Source organism: Sander lucioperca, chromosome 10 (assembly GCF_008315115.2).
Source record: "Sander lucioperca isolate FBNREF2018 chromosome 10, SLUC_FBN_1.2, whole genome shotgun sequence".
Taxonomy (NCBI): domain Eukaryota; kingdom Metazoa; phylum Chordata; class Actinopteri; order Perciformes; family Percidae; genus Sander; species Sander lucioperca.
Window position 1 is genome coordinate 40549773 of NC_050182.1, and position 22839 is coordinate 40572611.

Sequence of the window (22839 nt, forward strand, 5' to 3'; positions counted from 1 at the left end):
TGACCAAGCATCAGTATTTTATGAGTTGGGAGTGAGAAATGGTTGAACTGACAGACAGACAGACAGAACAATCACTGAATACTAAATCAAATTTAGCATTTCTTGGTGGTGTTATCTGACGTTCAAGGCTGGGATACCAACCGGGCAAACCAGGCTCTGGGGCCCCAGAACTCCATGGTCCCCCAAAGCTTCAGGCTTACTGTGTGTCAGCTGGTTCATGCTGATTTAATTTAATAGAAAGTTTTTTTTGTAGTATGCACTATATGTGCTATATTAACTGACATGATAAGGTGGGTCTGTTTTATTGCCTGCCTGGTTGCCTGCCCTGTTTTAAGGAGGGTTCTTATGTGTTTATATTTTGTACATTCCTTAATGTTTTTAATGAAACTATACTACACACTATACACACTGTACAGAGAGTGGGAGGAATAGGTGGCTCATAGAGGCCCAGCAGATAATGGCCGTTTAGCAGGTTAATCTGGCCATGCTGACATTATAACAGATACATGTTTTACATATGGTTCACTGCTTTTATTTCTAACTCATTTTGTATCAATTTGACTTTGATCAATTGTTTTCCATATGACTTTGTATAAAGGACAACTTCTCAGGTGAGGTCAATTTCATTTGTAAAGGCCATTACAAGCTTCAATCTTCCAATCTTTACAACATACAGTATGTTACCTTCTATCTACAGGCCATACACCAGATGTAAAACCAATTATTTAAAAAAGTACTTTTAAAATCTTGAACATTAAAAATTCATGACTTAATAAGACAATAACACTCGGAGTTAAAGTTCAGAAAAACAAAGTTATTATGTATTATTTATGAATAGCTCAGCTCTCACAAACTCAGACTGCTTCATCAGGACTGTGTGGGTGTGCCTTATTTGATTGACAATGACCTTGCAACCCCGCCAGAAGAAACTTCCATGCCCAAATTCCAAGGACTTTTTATCAGAATGTTGTTCAATTCTGATTGGTGCACTGACATTCGTGACATCATCAGAGAGAAGCGCACGGAGGAAAACACAAATAGTGAAATCTCTTATGTGAAATAAGCATATTTATACCACGGTCTGGGTGAATACTCGAATCTGATTGGCTGCAGGTGTTCCTTAAAAAACTGTTATAGGAAAAACTTCCGGTGGAACTGACTGACATTCTAAATTGATGCGCAACATTAAAAGAAAAAGAAAATGTGAATCTGTTATTACGCGTTGGGCGGTTCATGCCTTGCCGTCGTCCATTAATACCTGACAATGTACACCTTGTTGTGCATTAACCCTTACTTTTTCTACCTTTGGTAGAATATGTTGTGTTCATGTAAGGCCCATGACTTATAGTAAGAAGCTGATTGAGAAAACATGTTTCCAGGGACTTCTGTAGGTAGGTAAAAAAATAGATGGACAGACATGCGATAGGTGCATTGTGCAGACAGAAGTAGCAGGAGTAGAATTGCAAATATGGAGAAACAGAATGTAAATATTGATTAAAATTGGTGTAATAATTTCTATGTTCCAGTTTTGAGCGTCCATAAGCGTCCAGTGGCGGGTCATGCGGACATCGGCTTCCCTATGAAGGGCTGGAGGGGCATGGCGGACTGGGCCCGCAGCTCTGAGGACAGAGTCACCATCCCCAAGAACATCCTGTCTACTGGAAAGCCAGGTGAGAGATGGAACACACCTCACATCTGCATCACACTAGTCTATATCCACGACCTTACACTTCCGGGATTGCTCTGTTGCCACCGGAAATTCCGCCGTATGTCCTTTTTTTCGGCCGGGTTGTCCCTCCCCTTCCTCTTTCTTTTTGTTGGCGTTCTAAACTCTGGTGGATTTCTGAGGACTATGGTTAACTGCTCCTCAGATCTCTGCAGGGTAAATCCAGACAGCTAGCTAGACTATCTGTCCTATCTGAGTTTTCTGTTGCACGACTAAAACTACTTTTGAACGTACACCTTCCACCAAAACAAGTTCCTTCCAGAGGCTATTTTGCAGTGGCACTGGGGCTCTGTCCGGTGCTTAGCATTACCCAAGACGATTGTGATTGGTTTAAAGAAATGCCAATAAACCAGAGCATGTTTTTCTCCTATACGGGAATGCTGTATGGACAACCCAGACCCTCTTTCGCAGTGCTGTGGAGGAAGGTCTGGCAACCATGCCACACCGGGAGCGTCTCAGAAGCAGAGCGTCTTGCCTGCCGACTTGTCACTGAAAGGCTCTGCTAGTACCATAACAAGCATTGTCTTGAATGTCCGTGATTGCTGGTGGCCGCCGGAATGCAGCGCAGACGCGCCTGGTGGAATTTGGCTGTGAGACAGATCACACAGAATTAACACAGTAAACTGTAACCAGGAAAGAGTGACAACAAATTATTTGTGGCGCCTCGGAATAAAACCTGTTGTTATTTATAAATGTGTCTTTTGAGAGCAGAACACGTTCATGTTCTCCAAATGCTGATTACAGCAGGCCTGTCTGCCTTCTGTTTCTGAATTCAAGAATGTGTGTGCTTGAATCTGTGTGTGTGTGTGTGTGTGTGTGTGTGTGTGTGTGTGTGTGTGTGTGTGTGGTGTTTGTGTGTGTGTTTGGTTGGTTGGGAGGGGGCCGTCAAGACAAAACAGCAGAAATAGGGAACAGGAGTTGATTTATAAAACGTTGTTTACTGCCATTAATCTGCCAAGCAAAGCGTCCCGGTCAGACAAATGCACGCAGAGACGGTTGTATTTAATGTTGAAAATAAAACACGCAGGAGAATAACAACATCATTTTTCACCACCCACTGTTCAGCAGCTGTACAACAAAAAGGCAGGTTGTCTTCAGTAAGGCCAGAAATAGTTTCATAAAACATTAATACAAAGCCCATCTGCCTTATAATTTGATGGCGCAGAATTGCAAACAGAAGCATTTACATACTTATTTGTTGCCTATAGACAAAGGGAATTATACAACTTTGTGCTCTTACTGCAGAACATGTGTCAGATATTTTTTTTTGGGATCGCTTTGATCTTTGGTAACGTCTGATAGACATCTAATATAGGCCTATAGGTATAAAATATAGATATATAGGCTAAATGATATATTGATCGATATCAATCAATGAAAACTGACGATTTTTAATCGATCAATAATGAAAATAACCATTTGCTGCTAATTGCTAGCCTGGTCCTACCAGACTCAGACTTAGTACATTTCATTTGTACAGAGAGTCTGGCCTCTCTCCATTGACAAGTGTTAACTTCCTTGAAGGCGGGTACTCTGTTGAAGTTTAAAACTATTGGATCTGCCCAGAGCCACTCTGGATCTGCCATAACCAATCGCTAACGTTTGGTCGTGACGTATGTCATGCGCATGTGCAACAAGAAGGGAGACCGACAACAACTATCGGCTTATATTTAGCATTAGCATCGCTAGCGTTAGCCTTAGCCAACTCCTTCACCACTAACAGAGCGAGCTGGAAAATCAAACTTTTCCCGAACCCCGTGGGGAGGAGGGCCACAACATCATGGCCACCAACACAACTCAGCAAAGATTGTTGTTGCTCGGGCTTTAACTTCTGGATATTCGGCAGCGTTGCTGCCACAACGGACCGAATGGCTTCGCTCACATCTTTCTAGCGCACGTCCTCAACGTCATCGTTCTCAGCCACTCCCTCTGTTCGCTGATTGGACCTACAAATATTTGACCGGAGAAAACCTAAGAATATACCACAAACCCAGACGGAGTACTGAAGGGAAATGAAAATTGAACGGAAGTAAGTAGGAGGGCGGAGCCAGGCTAGCTAATTGCAGCCTTACAAATCAATTAATTGAACCTGTATTTGTTGTTGCCAATGATCTCAACAAATGTCTTATATAACTTCAGTAGTCTTTGATGAATTGTGTTGAATTAACCGGAGGGATGCCTTTTGATGCAGTTGTGGATTTCCTAACTATCTGACACTGCGTGCACGAGTTAGACATTATTTCCCACCACTCCGGCAGAATTGAGGTGCAAGAATGCAATTTAGTTTGTGGAGCTCAAAATGACATGTATTTGAAAACCAATGAAAGAAAAAGTCAAATGAAATCTGTGACATGTTGCAGTTTATCCAGGTAAGAGCAGTGGCAGCAGGTTGAGTAAGGTAGACCTGGCATGTCCACCAGTTCTTACCGGGGGATCCCAAGACCTTTCCCCAAGCCAGATGGAGTATACAATGTAATCTTGCCAGAGTGTTTTGGGTCTGCCCCAGGGTCTCCTCCCAGATGGATGTGCCCAGAACACCTCCACAGGGAGGGGTGCAAAAGGCGTCCTTATCAGATGGCCAGAAGTGTCTCTAAGGGCGAGCTCTGCAAAAGAAACTCATTTCAGCTGCTTGTTTCCACAGTCGAATTTCAATCCCCTTAGGAAGCTTGTGACCATAAGTAAAGGTTGGACTGTAGGGTAAATCAAGAGCTCAGCTCCTTTTACATCACAACACTCTGGTACAACACTAGGATTACAGTTCTTAAAGGTCCCATTTTTGTCAGAAGTAAGATGTCTTTTTTTTATTAGAAAGCAGGTTGAGCTGCTGTATAAATACTGTGAAGGTATCTAAATTCTCAATCAGCCAGAATACAGAAACTGTGCTATTAAATGAGCTACCAGGACTTCTATAGAAATTGCCGTTACAGTCATTCCCCAGCTGCAATGACAGTGCAGAGACTACGTGAGCGCAGATGCGGAAGATCCGGAAACGCTGACCAATCAGAGCACACTGGGCTTTTCTGGGGATGGGGGCTTGAAGAGACAGGCGCTCCCGTAAACTTGTTTTAGTAGAAACACACAATACAAGTATGAACCTGGAAATGACAATATATGGGACCTTGACTTTATTTCTATTGTGTTGAGCATTGCATAAACAATAAATAATAAATCTCAGACAAAGCCTCAGCAAATAAATAACATTGGGGAACCCTCCATTGAAATGACTCAGCAGTGTAATATGTGTGGAGGATAATGCCTTCAGCTGTAATGCTGTACAGAGAGTTCATATCCTGTGTCATAATAACAGATATTGTTGCCTTTAAAAAAATATATATATATTTTGAACTCTAGTATTAGTGTTTTAGTTGCCTTACCTTTGACCATACTCTAATTCATACCTGCCAACACTCCCGTTTTTCCCGGGTTTCTCCCGTTTTTTAGCCCTATGTCCCGGACCCCTCCCTGTTTGTTATTTCTCCTGGGAAACCCCCGTAATTTGCATGGCCCAAACTCCTTTATAAATCATCGGACCAATATGTTTGTCTAATGTTGCCAGATCTTGTATAAAATGCATCGTATTCACACAATCCACACACCATATACAATTTTCAACCTGTTTGTCACCTCAACCTGGCAACCTATAACCCTCAACCTGGCAACCTATAACCCAGTTGTGCAGTTGATCTCTGCGCAAGTTTCGCGGCAAATTCAGACCCGAAAGCGAGCCGATAAAAATGGCAGGTGGAGGCGGTTTTCCCGCAAAGAAATCGAAATATAGCTGTAAATTTCAACAGTGTTGGGCTCAACAGTTTACATGCATCTTACCTAGTCATATCGACAACCTCCACGCTTTTTGTAAGGTGTGTCGCATTGATTTGAATGTAGCACACAGCAGGAAAAAGGACATTACCCAGCACATTAAAACACCGCGGGTCTTTTACAGTACACTTAAGAATCAGAATCAGAATCAGAATCAGAAAAAGCTTTATTGCCAAGTACGTTTACACACACAAGGAATTTGTCCTGGTGCTGTAGGTGCATGTCACATTAAAGCAACACGCACAGACACACCGAGTCGCCATATATGCGGCGCCAAAACAACTCTCTCTTAACTCTCGCAGGGAGAATACAGCATCACATGAGGAGAGGAGAGGGAAAAAAAGCAACTCACAGACTATCCTCATAAAGATAAGAACAGTGTGGGAACAGGAAAAAAACACCTCAGCACATAGCACACAAACAGTACATTTGCACTGCTGAACATAACATAACATAACATAAATGTACAGTTGCACATTTGGCTGCGAAGGCGTTGGACTGGGGAGAGGGTAGGTTGGGGGAGTTTGGCCTGCTGAGAAACGCACAGCCCGGCAGTCCCACTAGTGACCCAGTCCGCAGAATGTTATAGCGAAAACACAGCACGTTGCCATGGTGACACCCTTGAACAGTCCAGAACCGATACGACAATCAGCAGGCAGTGGGGAAGACGAGGGAGGAACCAAGAGCATCTCGCTTGCAGAGCCCCAACAGGGTGACTGTTTGTTCCAAGATACGGCCTTGGCAAGGCCGTTCAGGATAAGGGGGCCGAAAGATTAAATTTGTTTTGTCTACACGAATGGCTGCTCTAATTTAAACATTCATTCTATTGTCCAACTACACACTGTTCAACTGGTCAATTTTAACAGCTGTACACTAGTTGTCTTGCCTCAAAATTGTATTAAATGATTACAAATTATCGGTGGCACACATTGAAAGACATCGTCATTATGTACACTGTAAAAAAACAACATTTTTTCAGTTTTTTTAAATTGTGTTTAAAAGTGTGTAAATTATGAACATTATATGTTAATTAGCAACCCAACTGTTATTTTAAGTACTATGCCAATAATGACAAATGACATTATACAGCCAAATTACTGTATGGTTTATACAGTATTTCACATGCTCTCTTAAATTACATACAAAGTTAAGTAAAATTACAATAATTATCAGTAATTAAATATGTAGCGCATTAAGTAAAGTTTTTTTTTTAAAGATTTACCGTCACTATTAATGGTGTTTGATTGTAATAATTAAAAAAAACAATCTGTAAAATAACAGTGTTTTGCTGCAAAACCTTGAATCGAAATGACTGTAAATATGTTGTTTTGGACATTTATTTGAATTTGGGTGTTATACATTATTTTTTATTCATTCATTCATTTTATTTATTTTATATTCATGTTTGTATTTTTGCATCATGACTTGTGAACATTGTTAGGAGCAGCAGGAGCTGAGCTCCTGTGTGCAGGCGGGGGCTAGGTACACACTTTTCAGGAGCAGCAGGGTTATTTGTCAGTTCGGGATGGTTTGGACCATTAAAGACAGCACTCTGTACTGCTAGCATGCTAATGAGGCCGTCACTCTTAATCAGGAGTCAACAGGAGCCAATCAGGAGCAATTAGAGGAAATTTCCTCCCCAGCTGGGAGATGTGTATCCACAGTGGCAATGTCACACCAGCAGCCAGCCCTCTTTATGGGACACAGCTTGGACCTGCTTACAGGGATTAAAACTGCTCTCTGATGCCTTGTTTACACTGATTCTTTGGTCCTGTAATAGAAAATCACATATCTCCCTAATTGCATATCTATATTTACATATATATGTCTAATAACTTTTTTCTTAGGTTTTAGTAGCTTGAATCTCTCACAGTTTCTACCTTCAGTACAAATGTCATGATGTGCTGACTCTCACATTACAACTTTATATTCTTCTAGTTATTAATAATATTTATCATATTATTAGCAAATATAAATCCCCACTGATCATAGGCTTACTGGCCTATAGACAAGGTAGTCACTAGTCTACATCCATAACCTTCCTCTTCCGGGATTGCTCCGGTGCCACCAAAACAAGTTCCTTCCCGAGGCTATTTTGCAGCGGCAGCGTGGCTCCGTCCGGCGTTTAGCACTATGGAGGAAGGTCTGGCAAAGTGAGACTATGGCTACGTTCAGACTGCAGGCAAAAGTGGCCTAAATCCGATTTTATTTTTTTTTTGGGGTCAAGTGACCAGATCATACTTCTTCAGAAGTAGTGTGAACACTCAAATCTAGCCCAGATCTGATTTTTTCAAATCAGATTCAGGCCACTTTCATATGTGGTCCTGAATCAGACCCAGATCTGATTTTTTTCAATGCGGCCGCAGTGTGAACAACCAAGGCGGATTTGATGCGACTTTTACCTCAATAACCCTTGCTGCGCCCTCACTCTCCGCGGGGAGGGGTGGGTCCCCCTGCTCCCGGTGCGGCTGTCAACCGGGGCGGACTGTCCTCAGTGTGCCCCAACCGCGTTACAGGGCGGGGATCGGCTCACATAAAAAGAAGGGGGCCCGTCTCGCCCGCACACGTCGGGGAGGTGGAGCGTGAGCGCGTGCGAGGGCGAGGCCAGAGGAAACTCTGGTGGAGGCCCGTCCTGAGGTGCAAATCGGTCGTCCGGTCACACAGACCTCTGTAGTGAATTTGCAGCCATAACTCCACAAAAGGCCAAAATAGGCAATTTGGCTCTCTTTCTCTTCATTCTTCTCCTCCTCAGCACCTGCTCATTAATGTTATGGCTGCCATTACACAAACATTTTGAAATAAAAGCGAAAATGCTTACTTCCTCCATAACCTCCCGAACTTTAGTGCAACAGCGTGCTGCGTCTGATGTCATTGTTATTGTTCTTTTCCGCATGCGGGTCAGTTCAAAACCGCAAACAGTTCACACTGGAATCTGATATAGGCCACGTTTTAAAAGGTAATGTGAACAGCCAAACAAAAAATCGGATCGGAGCAAAAAATCAGAGTTAGGCATTAAGAGAGCTGACACACCAAGCCGATTATCGGCCGTCGGACCGTCTGGCGAGGTCGGTGACTCGAGTCTGTTCCGTGTGTTCCGTGCCGTCATCCATCGGAGGAGCCGTCAGCCTTCATTTTGGTCGACCCGACATGTTCAGTCGGAGACAGGGCAGTCGGGACTCACCCGGAAATGGCGAGCGGGTGAACCTCTCAAAATCTGACGAAAATCTTTTAAACTGACCTTTGTTGATCTGAAATGAAGACAGATTCAGCAACTGCATGGCCTATTTCTCTCTTAAAATGTTTTCAGAAACATGTTTCGGTGAACTATTTTAGTACAATATGAGATTGTATTCTGAACAAGCCGCCATGTTCATGTCTGGCTGTGAATTTCCGGAGAAAAAAGAACCACGTGACGCGTTCGTCCAATCAGCTGCCGGTTTTCATTTTCTGGGAAACAATCATAGACTGTTAATGGAAAACAATACAGAGAAGCTCCGCATGTTGCTATGGAGACGTATTACGTTTCGCGCACGCGCAGAGCGTACGCTCAAGTCGCCGTCGCCTCAGTGCGTTTTGAGGCATTTTTTTGGACCTCGGGGACCCGACTGATCAGTCCGACTGCCTTTTCTGCCAACGGTCGGCCGTCTGGTTGGTGTGTAAGCACCTTTAGACTTGCGGTGTAAACATAGCTTAATATTCTTCTGATAGCCAGTTGCAGAAACTGGTTTAAACTGACTCCTTCTTGGCCTTGAGAGCTAATAAGGGCCAGTAGCTCATCCCCTTCTCCAGCGTGTAACGTGTTTAGTTGTTCATTATCAAAATATGTGTTGCCCGTTCACAAACTTGTTCTTTTTCATGAATATTTACCACCACCATCAATTCCAAGTATTCCTTTTGGCTTGACATTTTACATTTGCATTTGCATGAACTGGGGTAGACGCTCCATATTCATGCGTCATGTTAAAATACGTTAGCCGCTAAGAGACATACAGGACATACTGCTCCGCCTTTCGCGTTTTCGCTGTCACATGATAAACTCACAGGTGTGTCCTTTGTCATAAAGCATTTGTAGAGTCATTTTTAAAACTTCAAGTACACATTGTTTACGTCCATGTGTACTTGGAGTCTTCATCTTCTCAGCCTTTGTTGGTGCGTTGCAGCATATTTAGCGCGTTACGGCTACCTGTAGATGATGCAGGGGACTAGTGTGAGCCCATTGGGAGGACTCACATCATCATGCAAGTGCCCAAGATAAACCAGATAGGGACCCAAATCATGGAAAACAGCTTCATAGCTAGAGCTGGGTATAGTTAAAAAATATTCAATAACGGTACCGATACCAGTACCGTGACTTTGATACTGGTTCCTAAACAATACTTTTTTCGATACCAATTTTATAAAACAAAAAGGAATTACAACATCACACATTACAGCACAAATCATTTTATCTACTTTTCAGCTCCTACGACGTGACCACGTCTCTGTGTAACGTAGAGTTTTTCCTGAGTGTTTCTAGAACGTCTAACGTTAGACAGCCATCGAATGACGAGGCATTAGAGGCAATTCGGTCGGTACCTAAAAGGTATTGATTTTGGTACCCAGCCCTATTCTTAGCACAATAGAGATCAAAACCTCCACAGGGAACCTTTAAGGGGGTAACTGTTAACTTCTCCTCAATAAGCAGAACTTTTATTGCAAGTACATAACAAAGAATACAATAAAATAAACATGATTGTGTCAAATGAATTTAGAGATAAAGTGAAATTCTTCTCTGTATATTTAGTTTTGACTTCACCTCACATCCTGCTGTTGTGTATAGCCTCCATTAAGAGGCAGTGTGAGCCAAATACCACAAAAAGTTCATGATCAAAATAATATCTAACAGGGAAGCAAGACCCAAGTTAAATTTGTATGATGTTTACTGCGTTCTTGGCATGTGTGTTACTGTTAGGAGGTAATGGAGTATATTAGGTAAGCACAAGTGCACACTCACTTTTAAAGGGCCTTTAAGTCTTATGCATGACTACATGCATGTGCATATTCACACAACATATGCAAACAAATATTCGGCACAAACACCATACATACAATATATGGGCAAATACTTGGCTATGAACTGTTTGAGTTTCTTCAGACAGACACATAACTTATTGAATCACTGGTTGAAGTCCCTCCAGGCTCGCTCTTGTTGGGCACAGACAATCTGGCTGAGCATATTGTATGGGCCAGCCAAAGAGTGGATGAGCAGGATACATAATACTTCAACCCCTTCACACACACACACACACACACACACACACACACACACACACACACACACACACATGTTTGTTTCACTATCTTTGTGGGGACCCGAAATTGACATAATGCATTCCCTAGCCCGTTACCCTAACCTTAACCATCACAACTAAATGCCTAACCTTAACCCTTACCCTCACCATAACCATAACCTAATTCTAACCCTAATCCTAAAACCAAGTCTTAACCCTCAAACAGCCCTTTAAACTTGTGGGGTCCAGCATTTTGGGCCCACAAGGCTGTGCAGACCCCACAAGTATACTGTATTCCCCGGTTTTTGGACCCCATGAATATAGTAAAACAAGCACACACACACACACACACAAACGCACGCGCACATCTTGCTCGGTTCCCCCCTGATGCCCATGGGAGCTCAGCTGTTGCCTGGGAGCTACAGCTTCTGCCTGCTGCCTGGCACACTGCTACGTGCTCTCAGGCTGCCATGTAGTGTGCTGGAGCAGAAGAGCTAGATGTCTTCAGATGGCCCGGCAGATGGAGTTGTGTTTTTTTTCGCCTTTGACACCGCAGCCTGAAAGCCCCGGGGCTCTGTGCCTTCATGTAGTCCAGCAGTCAAGTTTTGACAAATTTCTTCCGATGCTGGCGCTACTCTGTTGTCTCTTAATCGCAGCAGGGGGATCTCACCCAAAGACAGCTGCAGTCACATGTTGAGAAGCAAAGATCAGATCAACATCATAGTACGGTAGATGTTTTGTGATTGGCTGATGACCATTTCAAACGATGGATTCCCAGTTGGGTAAATGGTGCAAGTGTTCAGGCAGGCTGTTTGTAATATAGCTACGAAAGGTTATGCACATAATGTTGTCAAACATTAGAATCTTAATCTGAGCCTGTCTGTGGCAAAACCAGCACTTTTATGAAGGTAAATACAAGCTGCACAATTGCCCTATTAACTTATATGGTAGCTTGTTTTGCTGCTGCCGACCGCAGCGATCTCACTTAATACTGGACCAATGTCAAAGATTGTTGTTCCCATCAGTCACTTAGACACAGAAACATAGGAAAATAGGGTTGAAAAAAACGGTAGTTACCATTTTGAGGGGGGTGGCAGTAGCTCAGTCCGTAGGGAGTTGGGTTGGGAACCGTCGCTGGTTCAAGTCCCCGTACGGACAGAAATATGGAGGTGGACTGGTAGCTGGAGAGGTGCCAGTTCACCTCCTGGGCACTGCCAAGGTACCCTTGAGCAAGGCACTGAACCCCCCACCCCCCCGAACTACTCAAGGCACCTGTTTAGCAGTCGCAGCCCACTCACTCTGACATCTCTCCATTAGTGCAAATGGACCTGAGCATGTGTGTGTGTTAGGGGTGGTACGGTTCATGAAAAAACATCCGAACCGCTCGTTCCGCTCGTCTCGGTTCGGAGCGTGTGTGTGCCGCACGGTTCGATGCATGCGCAATGTAGCCTCGTGCCCGTCAGGTGCCCGAATGTGACCTCAGACAGTGTGTTTCCCTTTCGTGCGAAAGAAGAGGTGTGGACAAGTTACCAACAAAACGTACAGCTAAAGATCGTGCAAAACATTTCAGACCGTCCTGCCAACCTGTAAACATTTTAACATCAATGTACTGTAACGTTTTTTTCTCTAAAGTCGCTGAAGTGGCTGCAGTTTAGATCCTGTCGGGTCTCTGCAGCGGGCAGGGCTGCTCAGTTCTCCCCGCGACTGACGCGCGCACACACACAAACACACACGGTGGATGCAGGAAAAAATGGAAATGAGACGTATACAGGAGGACCTGACAGCTACGCTCGTTATTCTAAGTGCAATGATAAGTCCAATAAGTACTTTATCAAACCGTATGACTGTGTGTCCCAGCCCAGGCCAGGATAGGAAATTAACTAACAATGTTAACTGTTTTTATGTTTAACGTATTCTGACTTATTCAAAAGACGGCGCTTTAAGAGTTCCTCTCTTTTTCTTTTAAAGGATACATTTTTGTAAGAGCAAGTTATTTCAATTGATATTCTGTAATATTTCAATCCTCATGTGCTAAAAAGGCACAAAAGTTCCTGTAGATGGCAATACACATTCTCCTTTTTTTGCCAAATAAATGAAAAGCATGTTGAAATCATCAATGTCTTCCCTCTTGCTGTATCAAAATCTCACCTAGCTTTCCTCAGAGATGGTCCCAATAATGTGCTTAAAGTCAAGTCAGATTCAGTTTGTGCATGATTACATGATATAACTATATAATTATTTAATACTGTATCCTACATTGTGGATAATTAAGCTATATATCATATGCTGAAGTATATTTCTGGAGTGTTAAAGATTAAAAGAAAAAATAACAAGAACCGTACAGAACCGAAAACCGTGACCCTAAAACCGTGATACGAACCGAACCGTGGGTTTTGTGAACCATACCACCCCTAGTGTGTGTGTATTTCAGGCCTGTGTGTAGTGTGTAATAACAACAGAGTGTAAATTGTAATTTCCGCATTGGGGATCAATAAAGAGTATGAATAAAAAATAAATAAATTAATTAATTAATTAAGGATTTAATGTGCCACATTTTAACATTAAAACATGATTTATAAATACATGATTATGCCAACAATTTTTATTTTAAGAGCTTAGTATTGTATGCACCATTAAATGGTGTGTGAAGGCTTAAGGCTTCCCTACACGTTATTGTAGGTCTGGATTATTTTTGCAACAAAATGTTATACAATATATGTAGTAAGGGGTTCCTGCTCCGTCTCTTTTTCAGCTAAGGGGTCCTTGGCCTAAAAAACATTGAAGACTCCTGGTATAGAGAGATAGAGAACAAAAGACCAAATATACTCCAAAACAGATGCAAACAGTGGAGGTTTACTACAATTAATGTCTACATACACATGTGTTAACCCATGTTTGTCAGCGCGTATGGTCCACGCTTACAGTCCAAACATATGTTCCCCTCAGTCATACAGTTCCCCGAGTCCAAAAAGGTTTGAGTCTGAGTCAAGACCGAGTCCAGGACAGAAAAAATCTCTGGGAAAAGGCACGATATGTGTGTCTCCATTTCAAACATCACTGCAGGTTGACTGCTTTTAGCAGCAGAGGTTGATTGTGGGCTACTGTCGTGGTTAGCTCGCAGAAACTCTACTGCCGAAGTTGCTGGCTGGCTCGGCAACGTTAGCTAATGTCCGCTAGCATACAAACAGGCTAACTATAGCCAGTTAGCTTTGTGTGTAACAAAAACCCACCCATCTCATAGGAGCGAAGCTTAAAGGGGTGATAGAATGGTTATATACAGTATTTCACGCTGTTCCTTAAGGTCTCCTAGGGTATGTAACATTGGTTGGGCTGAAAATGTCTCTTGCTGTTTTTTTTTTGACCTAATGTAACCCTGTTAAATGGGACTGGACTGAAACAAGAGCTTTTCTGCCTTATATGGTCTGCTCGTGAATATTTAGATGAGCTGCACGCTGATTGGTTGAGCTTAGCACGCACACACACATACACACACACACACACATACACGTTCCCCTCTGTGCCCATGTCCCCTCCCCCACCACACACATATATATATATATATATATACATACACACACACACACACACACACACACACATACACTTTTTTCCTCAGCGGCAGCTTTCTTCACACTGTCCGTTAACGTTCCAAAGACAACGTTACAGACATGTCCAGGCATGCCCGCTATGCTGCTAGCTTCAAACTTGATTTCTGCCCGGCTGACCCACAAACTCATCAACTAATCTTACTGTACAAAGCTCCAGATACAGAGTTTCGTTACAGTCTATTCATCCTCCTTTGTGTCGCGCACACACACACACCAATGCTTTTGACACCGTTCTCTGAGGATCCATGTTGGAAAAAAAAAGTTAACGTACCGTGAACTGCCGCCGGCAGGCAGCTCCTGCGCACCGCCCATTGCGAGTTCACTGCGCCACTGATTTAAATCCACATGTCCTCTCAATTGTCCGCTTTTCTCTGGGCCAGTATTCCGTATCTCCTGAGAGAGCTCCAGCCAGCGTGCAGCGGGGTCTGACAGTCCAGGCAGAAAGCCAGCGATTCGGGCAAGCACTGCGCCGCTGTCACGGCATACTGTGGAGCTGCTGAACTCCGAAACAGTCATACTAAATTTGCAATTAGCCATCAATTTTTGTAAAACAGCCCATATTTGAGCTTTATATAGGTGATCAATCTACAATCTAAAAAGTCTCTGAGATTTGCGTGACCTAGATTTAGAAGACTGACCTCAGATCAGTTAGTGGCCTATGTAAATTTTGGGGCGTTACAAAGATAGAAGGTAGAGCCAAATGAGGTGGAATTGAGAAGTTGACGTCAACTTTTAGCTTTGTTCAGATTCGCCCGTTTTCAGCAGCAGTTTCAAATTGTGAGATTGTGAGAGAGGAACGAGGTGTCAATGGGATTTTGAGGTTCTATGTATGTCCTATTTACCCACCAAACTGTCGTTTTTCAACTATGACAAGGTAAAATCGGTTTTGCATTCTATCACCCCTTTCATTCAATAAAATGATGATACAAAAGGAGCACTAACGCCACAGGTCTTATGTTGACAACGTGGACGCAGATATAGGAAACTCTCAATATTTACCTAGCAGGCTAGGCTAACGCTGTTGCGCTAATGTTAGCAAACGTCGGCGTAGTGTTAGCTAGCTGTCTAAACTTGTGAAAAGCCGAACAACATCCCTGTCCAAGCTGTGTTTCACTTTCCCTCCAATATTATTATAAACATAATAAAGACACCTGGACTCGGTCGAGACCAAAAGCCATATTTGGCAAGACCAGTGGCAGAGACCGAGACAAATCCAAGTCCAAATACCAGCGAGTCCGAGACCAGTCCGAGACCATAGAAAAAACGTCTTGAGCCCGGACTCGAGTCCAAGACCGCACTTGAGTACTATAGCCCTGCCAGGGGCCGATGAAGAATTTAAAAATAGTAGTTGTTGTCATTGTTGTTGAAAATAATGCTGTGAGTGAATCTATTACTGCAATTGTACACAGCACATGATATGATATGTAACGATGATGTGATATATGATATGGTAGTAATCTTTATTTTGGACTGGAAGAAAAGAAAGTTGGACCATAGTTTGACAAGTGCTTCTATACTGATGCTCAGAGACTTTTCAGCCAAGCCACAGTTTCTTTACTCCTCCACTGCTGAAGTCAAATCTAGTCAGTTTAGTTTTTTTCCTTTTTGTTTTTTTTTCCCCAGGGTGAGGACAGTGTCAGCTGGGCTGCTACTGTCTGTCACTATGGAGATTATGGAAATTATTTGTCAGTTGTGTGTGTGTGTGTGTGTGTGTGTGTGTGTGTGTGTGTGTGTGTGTGTATCTGTGTGTGTGTGTGTGTGTGTGTGTGACTGTAAAGCAGTGTAGGAGACAGTGTTTATAGCTGACTAGTCATGTAGGCCAGCTCAAGTGTAAAGAGCTCTCGGGGGCTGGAGGAGTGGAGGCAGCATGGCTGACCTGCATTCTGCTCTATAGCAGTACTGTACTATCAGAGACTGAACCATTCAGTCTCTCCGTACACTCCTGTCTTATTTGACTCTGACCTCCCTGCTTTGCGTGCGTGTGTGTGTGTGTGTGTTTCTCCCCCAACACAGATGCAGACGAGTCCTCAACGTTTGTGACCGGCATCGTTTTGTACAGAAACCTGGGCAGCATTCTGAATCTGCAGAGGTAAGACTGAATGCTGACTGTTTTACCACTGCAACTGACAGATTAGATGCTTGGATTTGATTGTTAACCAGGTTATCCTGTGGCCATGAAACTCCATTAATATCAGGGGAAATTTGAGGGGGGCATTCAGACATGGAAGCCAGGGAACACAAATGCACGATACAAGGAACGCTTAACAGGAATGCAGGAGAATGGATTAGATTTTTTTAGTTCTACACTACTTGGCCATTATAGTACAATAGAGGCTACAAGGAACATGTTTAATGAATGTTGCATAATGTATTCTACAGCTTTAATTAAAAAAAACAAAAACAACTATAAACATCCTGAGTTCTGCTTCCTAGGTTTATCTGAAGCTTTCAATGTAGTGTGTTTTAGTTTAACAACTAAACAGACCATGACAGATATGGAAATATCTCAACAACTATTGGATGGATTGCCTCTAGCACCAGCAGCAGGTTGACATTTATGGTTTTAAGTGGAATGCTTTAAAAACTATTAGATGGATCGCTATGTCCACTTTCCAAATCCATTCTGTACAGACATTCACACCCCTCTCAGGATGAATTTTAATTAGTTTAGTGATCTTCATGACTTTAACTTAGAATTTGGTTTATGAACAAATAACTACAAAACACTGCCATCAACCTATGCTCTTTTGCTTAGTGTTGATTAAAAAGCTAACAGGTTAGACTAATGCTGACCATACACCAAACGACTTTTCAAGCGATTCCACCGTCGCAGATTAATTTCCAATATCGTAATGAAATCATGAGAGTCTTTCTAGAGTCGCAGCACTCCGTAGTCTCAATCGTTTGGTGTAAGATCATAACACTCATTCCCAGTCAGTCTTTTTCCCGCCTTGATGATCCGACAAAATCAAACATGTTTGATATTATCCTAAGTTTTAAGTCTTGATAGTGAAGTTAAATCATGTGACCATTGTCAACAACCAATTGGTGCTCTCCCTCCAGCACCAAACAGGAAGCAGCAAACGGCTAGAGCCATTGTTGTTTATTATTGCTATTGTGCCGCGCTAAGCTAAACGCTTAAGAGGGAACGTTGCTGTTTTCAACCCTTCTGAAGTGAGTCATCCAACGGGAGTTTTACAGGCAGATAAATTCAGACCCCCGGTACTGGAGACATTCATCTGCATGTACGGCAGAACAGAAAATCTGCTAACTTTCCCTTAAGTTACCAGCTAACTCTAGCGGTAGCTAGCTAGCTTGGTTAAATTTGTCAAAACGAATCTAGTTGTAGTCTTGCAATGTGTGACCCTGCAAGACCCCCAGTCTTTACATATTATGAAAATCTTTAACGTTAGATGTGATATGATTGTCTTTAGATGTGAGTTGGTGTCAGACTTTAGTCTTTTCAAAGTCTGTTCACAGTATCCAGTGTACGGTAGGCATTAGAAGAAAATTATAAATGAACAACTTCCATTGTGTCCCAAACTTTGTATTTTTGGATGTTTCCCAGCTAGCTGTACACTAAACAATAGCAGGAAGCAGATGGTTATATTTTGTCTTCTTGAAGCTAAACATAAAATTGCCCTGTCATGGAAATCGGTTCACAGACCAAGCAAGCAAAGCTGGATTGAAGGGCTACTGCAATGCCTTGCCCTAGAGAAGCTTACATATGTTGTTAAAGGGAAATATAACACCTTTGTTAAGATTTGGGGTTCATTTATGAAATTTCTGGAGGGGGGGATTTCATTGTGGCTTTGTAGTCTACTGTCTCTAAACATTTATTTATTTATTTTTTATGTCCATCTGTGCATGTACACGTATGTCACTCCTTAGAATTATTATTATTATTATTTTTTTTTTTTTTTTTTTACTTTTCCTTAACTGCCATGATGGGAGTCAGGGTGTTACCATAACAGATAAGCATACCACTAACATCTCTACATTTAGAATATCCGCAAATGCCTATTTGTACTTATTGATGTGCCTTGTTCTGCTCTGTTTTGTGTCTTTGTATTCTAATTGAAAAATCAATAAAAACATTTGTCAAAAAAAGAAGAAAATTATATTTAAACATCATCTTGTTAGCATTATCATTGTGAGCATGTAAGCAAACCAATTGGTTTAAAGGTGAAAGTATTTTGGTCAAATAGATCACATACCAACTCAAAACAATGAACAACAGGTTCCGACATAAGCAATGGCCCGGGGCCTTTAAAAACTTATGTTGGGCAAGTTAACTGGACAGTCGTATTTTTGGACAATCTGGACAATCTTATTTTTGCCTGATCAGCATGTCTTCTCTTGTCTCTCTCTATGTCGCATGATTTAAGAACTAAAACACATATACAAAAACATATTACAGTCTTTTTTATTACTCTTTGATAACCAAAATAAACAATATTGATCTATGACAATCATCGACATTGAATGTTTTACATAGAGTGTGTGAAGGCAGCAGTGTGAATTCCTTTCACCTAAATTAACAGACATTATACCGTATTGGTCCGAATATAAGACGACCCTGATTATAAGACGAGCCCCTCTCTTTCAAGACTCATTTTTGGAAAAATACTTTTTGAAGACCACGTCATGTTTTTATAAAGAAAATAATTTTCTTTGAAAATAATTCTAATACAAATACATTGAATATAACAAGGTAGGCTGTTGTTTTTAAAGGACAATTCTGGCGCAAAATGAACCTAGGGGTTAATAACACGTGTACCGAGTCAGCCGTTCTCTGGGATATGTTTTCATGCTAATCCGATGTGACCAGTTTTAGTGCAAAACGGTAATGTTATTGTGTTGTGTTGTGTTGTAAATGTAATTGTAACGCTAGTCGTCGGGGCATGCTAAAGTAAAAAGAAATTGCTATTTCTATACCACTAACAAGGCTCTGAATGACTGCTCTGGTAATGGGCATCCCATCATTCCGTTTTTCAGTCACGTAATCACACACTCTCCTGTCAGTCTCTTGGAAGCGGATGCTTTGAGGACCACGGTAAGATTTTCTCTGGCTGTTTGCATCTTTAGAGGTGTATCATCTCCACGACAACGCCTCGTTGTACTTCCGTTCTAACTAGACCCCATATATAAGACGACCCCACTTCTTCAGATGTATTTCCAGGAAGAAAAAAAACGTCTTATATTCGGACCAATACGGTAATAACTAGAAATGATTAAATTGCAAATCCACCAAACTAACTGAATTTATATTTGTAGATTAAGATTAACGATTAAGAAAATAACAATTTGAAAACGATTTCCCCCCTCTTTTTTTTTTACTGGTCCAGTAAACATATGAAAGAGGCCAGTAAAAATCTGATGGCCCATATATAGAGGTTTACTCCTCGACGCAGCGGCCGCGGGTTCGACTCCGACCTGCGGCTGTTTGCTGCATGTCATTCCCCTTCTCTCTCCTCTTTCATGTCTAAGCTGTCCTATCAATATAAAGGCCTAAAATGCCCCCAAAAAAATATCTTATCAAAAAAATATTAATTATTATAAAAAAATATCTGCTGGCACAGGGGGCAAGTGGGTCAAAAATGTTATGTTGGAGACTGTACAATATTAGAATGTGCACAAAATCCTTTAATAAACCAGCTTCACGTTGAAATAAAGTCACGTATGCTGTATACAGTAACTGTTGAACCATATCCTTGGTTCTACTACAAAACTGTGCTGAGTGTTATGAATTGTCACGGCAGAGTCAGGGCTTTTGACATCAGTGCTGCAGTGAATCTTCCCAGTTAAATGAAAACAAGGATTTAATGCAGAAACAGCTACGAGCAGTGGGTGGCCTCATGTATGTCTTTTATCTCCGTGAGTAAAGGGATTTCTTGGAGGAAGTTGTTTTTTGATCATGCAAAACATGCATGAATTAAATCCCCCTTCCAATACCATGGATATAGAGCCATTGGCCAGCCATGCCAAAACACTTATTTATGCACTTCAATATCCAATGGAAAATACTCTCAACGTGTATCAACGTGGTGTCAACGTAAAACACAACGTTTCAAGCCGGAGAGCGGAGTTCACTTCACGGCAAAAAAAAAAATACTTTCACCAAGGAAACATTCCTCTCATTCATTCCTCTGTAGTGTTTTTATCCAAACCACCGTCTTTTTCCTGAACTTCACTAGTCGTTTTGGTGCCTAAACTTAACTGTCATCGCCGCATGACGCTCACTTTTTCTGGCTAAACTCCACTACCACGGCCCCTGAAAGGACCGTCATCTGACGGTGCCTGTAGCCGGCTCACAGTCACCTGTTGGCGGCTAAACAACTGCTGCTGGTAGCCGGGGTCCTGGAGCTGTGTAACAGCTAAATACAACCAGCAACTGCTGCTCGGATTTTATCCTTCTATGGCACTATGTGTTCAAGTTACAGTGCTTTACTTAGTTTAAAATACTTCTATTTTAGGTTTATAATATATGATCTATTGGTGAAGTAGCATTGATCACTTTGAGGGGGGGGGATACATTTTGTCCCCCCCTGGGGATACAAATAATTCAACAGAGGCAGGGATATGTAGACCAGAAAGGAGGTAATACCATGCACCCCCCCCCACCCACCCCCAGGAAATCACACCCTGGGTGTGTCTGTGAGTAACAGCCTGTTATCAATGCCTGTGGTTGTGGTGGTAAGGAGCTCCCCATTATGATAATGTGGTACGAGCACGTAATGAACTGGCAACATAACATACGGAGACAGGGAAATGAAGCAGACCCTCGCTCTCATCAGTCCTCCCACATAGTTTGTTCTGAATCTTTGGATTGCTGCTTCTCTCCATACCTCTCAGCTCTACTCATATTTTTCATCCGTGTCTCCTCTTCCTTTTCTGCATTGGATTCTCCCCTCAAGTAAAAGGAGATAAGTTTGAGGCAAGAGACTAGATGACACAAACATTTAAGTTGACTGATTGTGCTTTTGAATGGCGAGAGGGCGATTGTGCGTACAGGATACAGTGATGATGTGAGGAACTGGAAAACGGAGCATGGGCTGTTGAACATGTTTGGCCGACTGGAAGCTTTCAGTGTCAGTTCTTCCAGTGGCAATTCACTTCTACCTGATTGTTTCATTCCACATGATTGATAGTACCTATGAAAAGCAGAAATTGTAATGCATACTAAACAGGCAGAATGTAATGTAAAATAGAATGCCCCAAATATATGATAAGATAAGCTATTGAAAAACAATGTGGACTGAACTTCAGATGCTAGACAAATCCTTGAAACTCTTTAGGGTTTACTTGGCTGGTAGGGTTATATGTTTGCTCTGGAGCAGAGCACAATCATTCTGGCGAGCTCATCAGAAGCAGATGAGTCAGTAATCTGTTAACATGTTTTATTGTTGAATAAGCATTTGATGTGATTCTGATGCTTATGTATAAGCAGACTGGACACGGTTACTGTTTAAAGTGGCTCCATCAAAGTGCTTTAGCATTTTGTGACAAACTTTACTAAACTAAAGGCAATGTCAGCAATGCCAATCTGTTCAAATCTCACTTGTGGGACTTGTTTCCTTTAATGCACTCGTCTGGATGTCATTGTTTGCTAGTCTTCCTCAACCAATTTCAAAATATTCGGAAAAGTTTGGACAGCTTTTTTCATTCACTTGAATGGGAAAGCGTGTCCAAACTTTTGACTGGTACTGGATGTCAGTCAGGCGGTTTGTTGATAGTTCCACCACTTTGGTCCATTGTGAATTTCTAAGCGACAATTAAATGGATTACAGCAACATTTTGTACATTCATGGTCCCAAGTGGACGAATCCTAAGGACTTTGGTCCCCCCTTGGCTGCTCCTGTAGCGTCACTGCAAGATGGTTATGACCAAAATGTCTAAACTACTGTTGGATGGATTACTAAGACATTTGACACATACTCATGGTACCCAGAGGATGAGTCCATATAAATTTGATCTAGCACCACCAGCATGTCAAAGTTTTCACTTATCATGTGATATATCTAATCAATCCACCAGATGGACTAACACAGCAAGTTGTACAGACATTTATGTATTCCAAATTGTATGTATTACAATGTATTTAGTTATATGGCAGGTTGACATTTTTGGCTTAGAGTCAAATGTTTTGACAATTATGGGATTGCCATAACATCTGGTACGGTCATGGTCCCCATGGGATCAATTCTAATAATGTTGGTAATTCCCAGCAGGTCAAAGGCTACATTAAAAACTAAAATCTTTTGCTACATTTACACCTTGCATTCACACTGCTCTGGCATTTGAGTTTCCAAACCTTTGGTTTGGAATCTGTGGGGTTGTGTAGTAGTCTCAGCGACCGCCAACAGAGACCTTTGGCAACAGAGACCTTTGGCAACACCGACCTTTGGCAACACCG

General features: G+C 42.0%; 1 protein-coding gene across 10 annotated transcripts in view; it reads left to right on the plus strand.

Annotated features, from left to right (window-relative positions):
- The window catches only part of adgrb1a (adhesion G protein-coupled receptor B1a), a 209386-nt gene that overhangs the window by 118238 nt on the left and 68309 nt on the right, over positions 1 to 22839 (plus strand). For all 10 annotated transcript variants that reach the window (XM_031322628.2, XM_031322630.2, XM_031322622.2 and 7 more), the window contains 2 exons: positions 1527 to 1670; positions 16437 to 16512. In XM_031322628.2, the coding sequence (XP_031178488.1) occupies positions 1527 to 1670; positions 16437 to 16512 (220 nt within the window). The remainder of the gene's footprint in view (positions 1 to 1526; positions 1671 to 16436; positions 16513 to 22839) is intronic.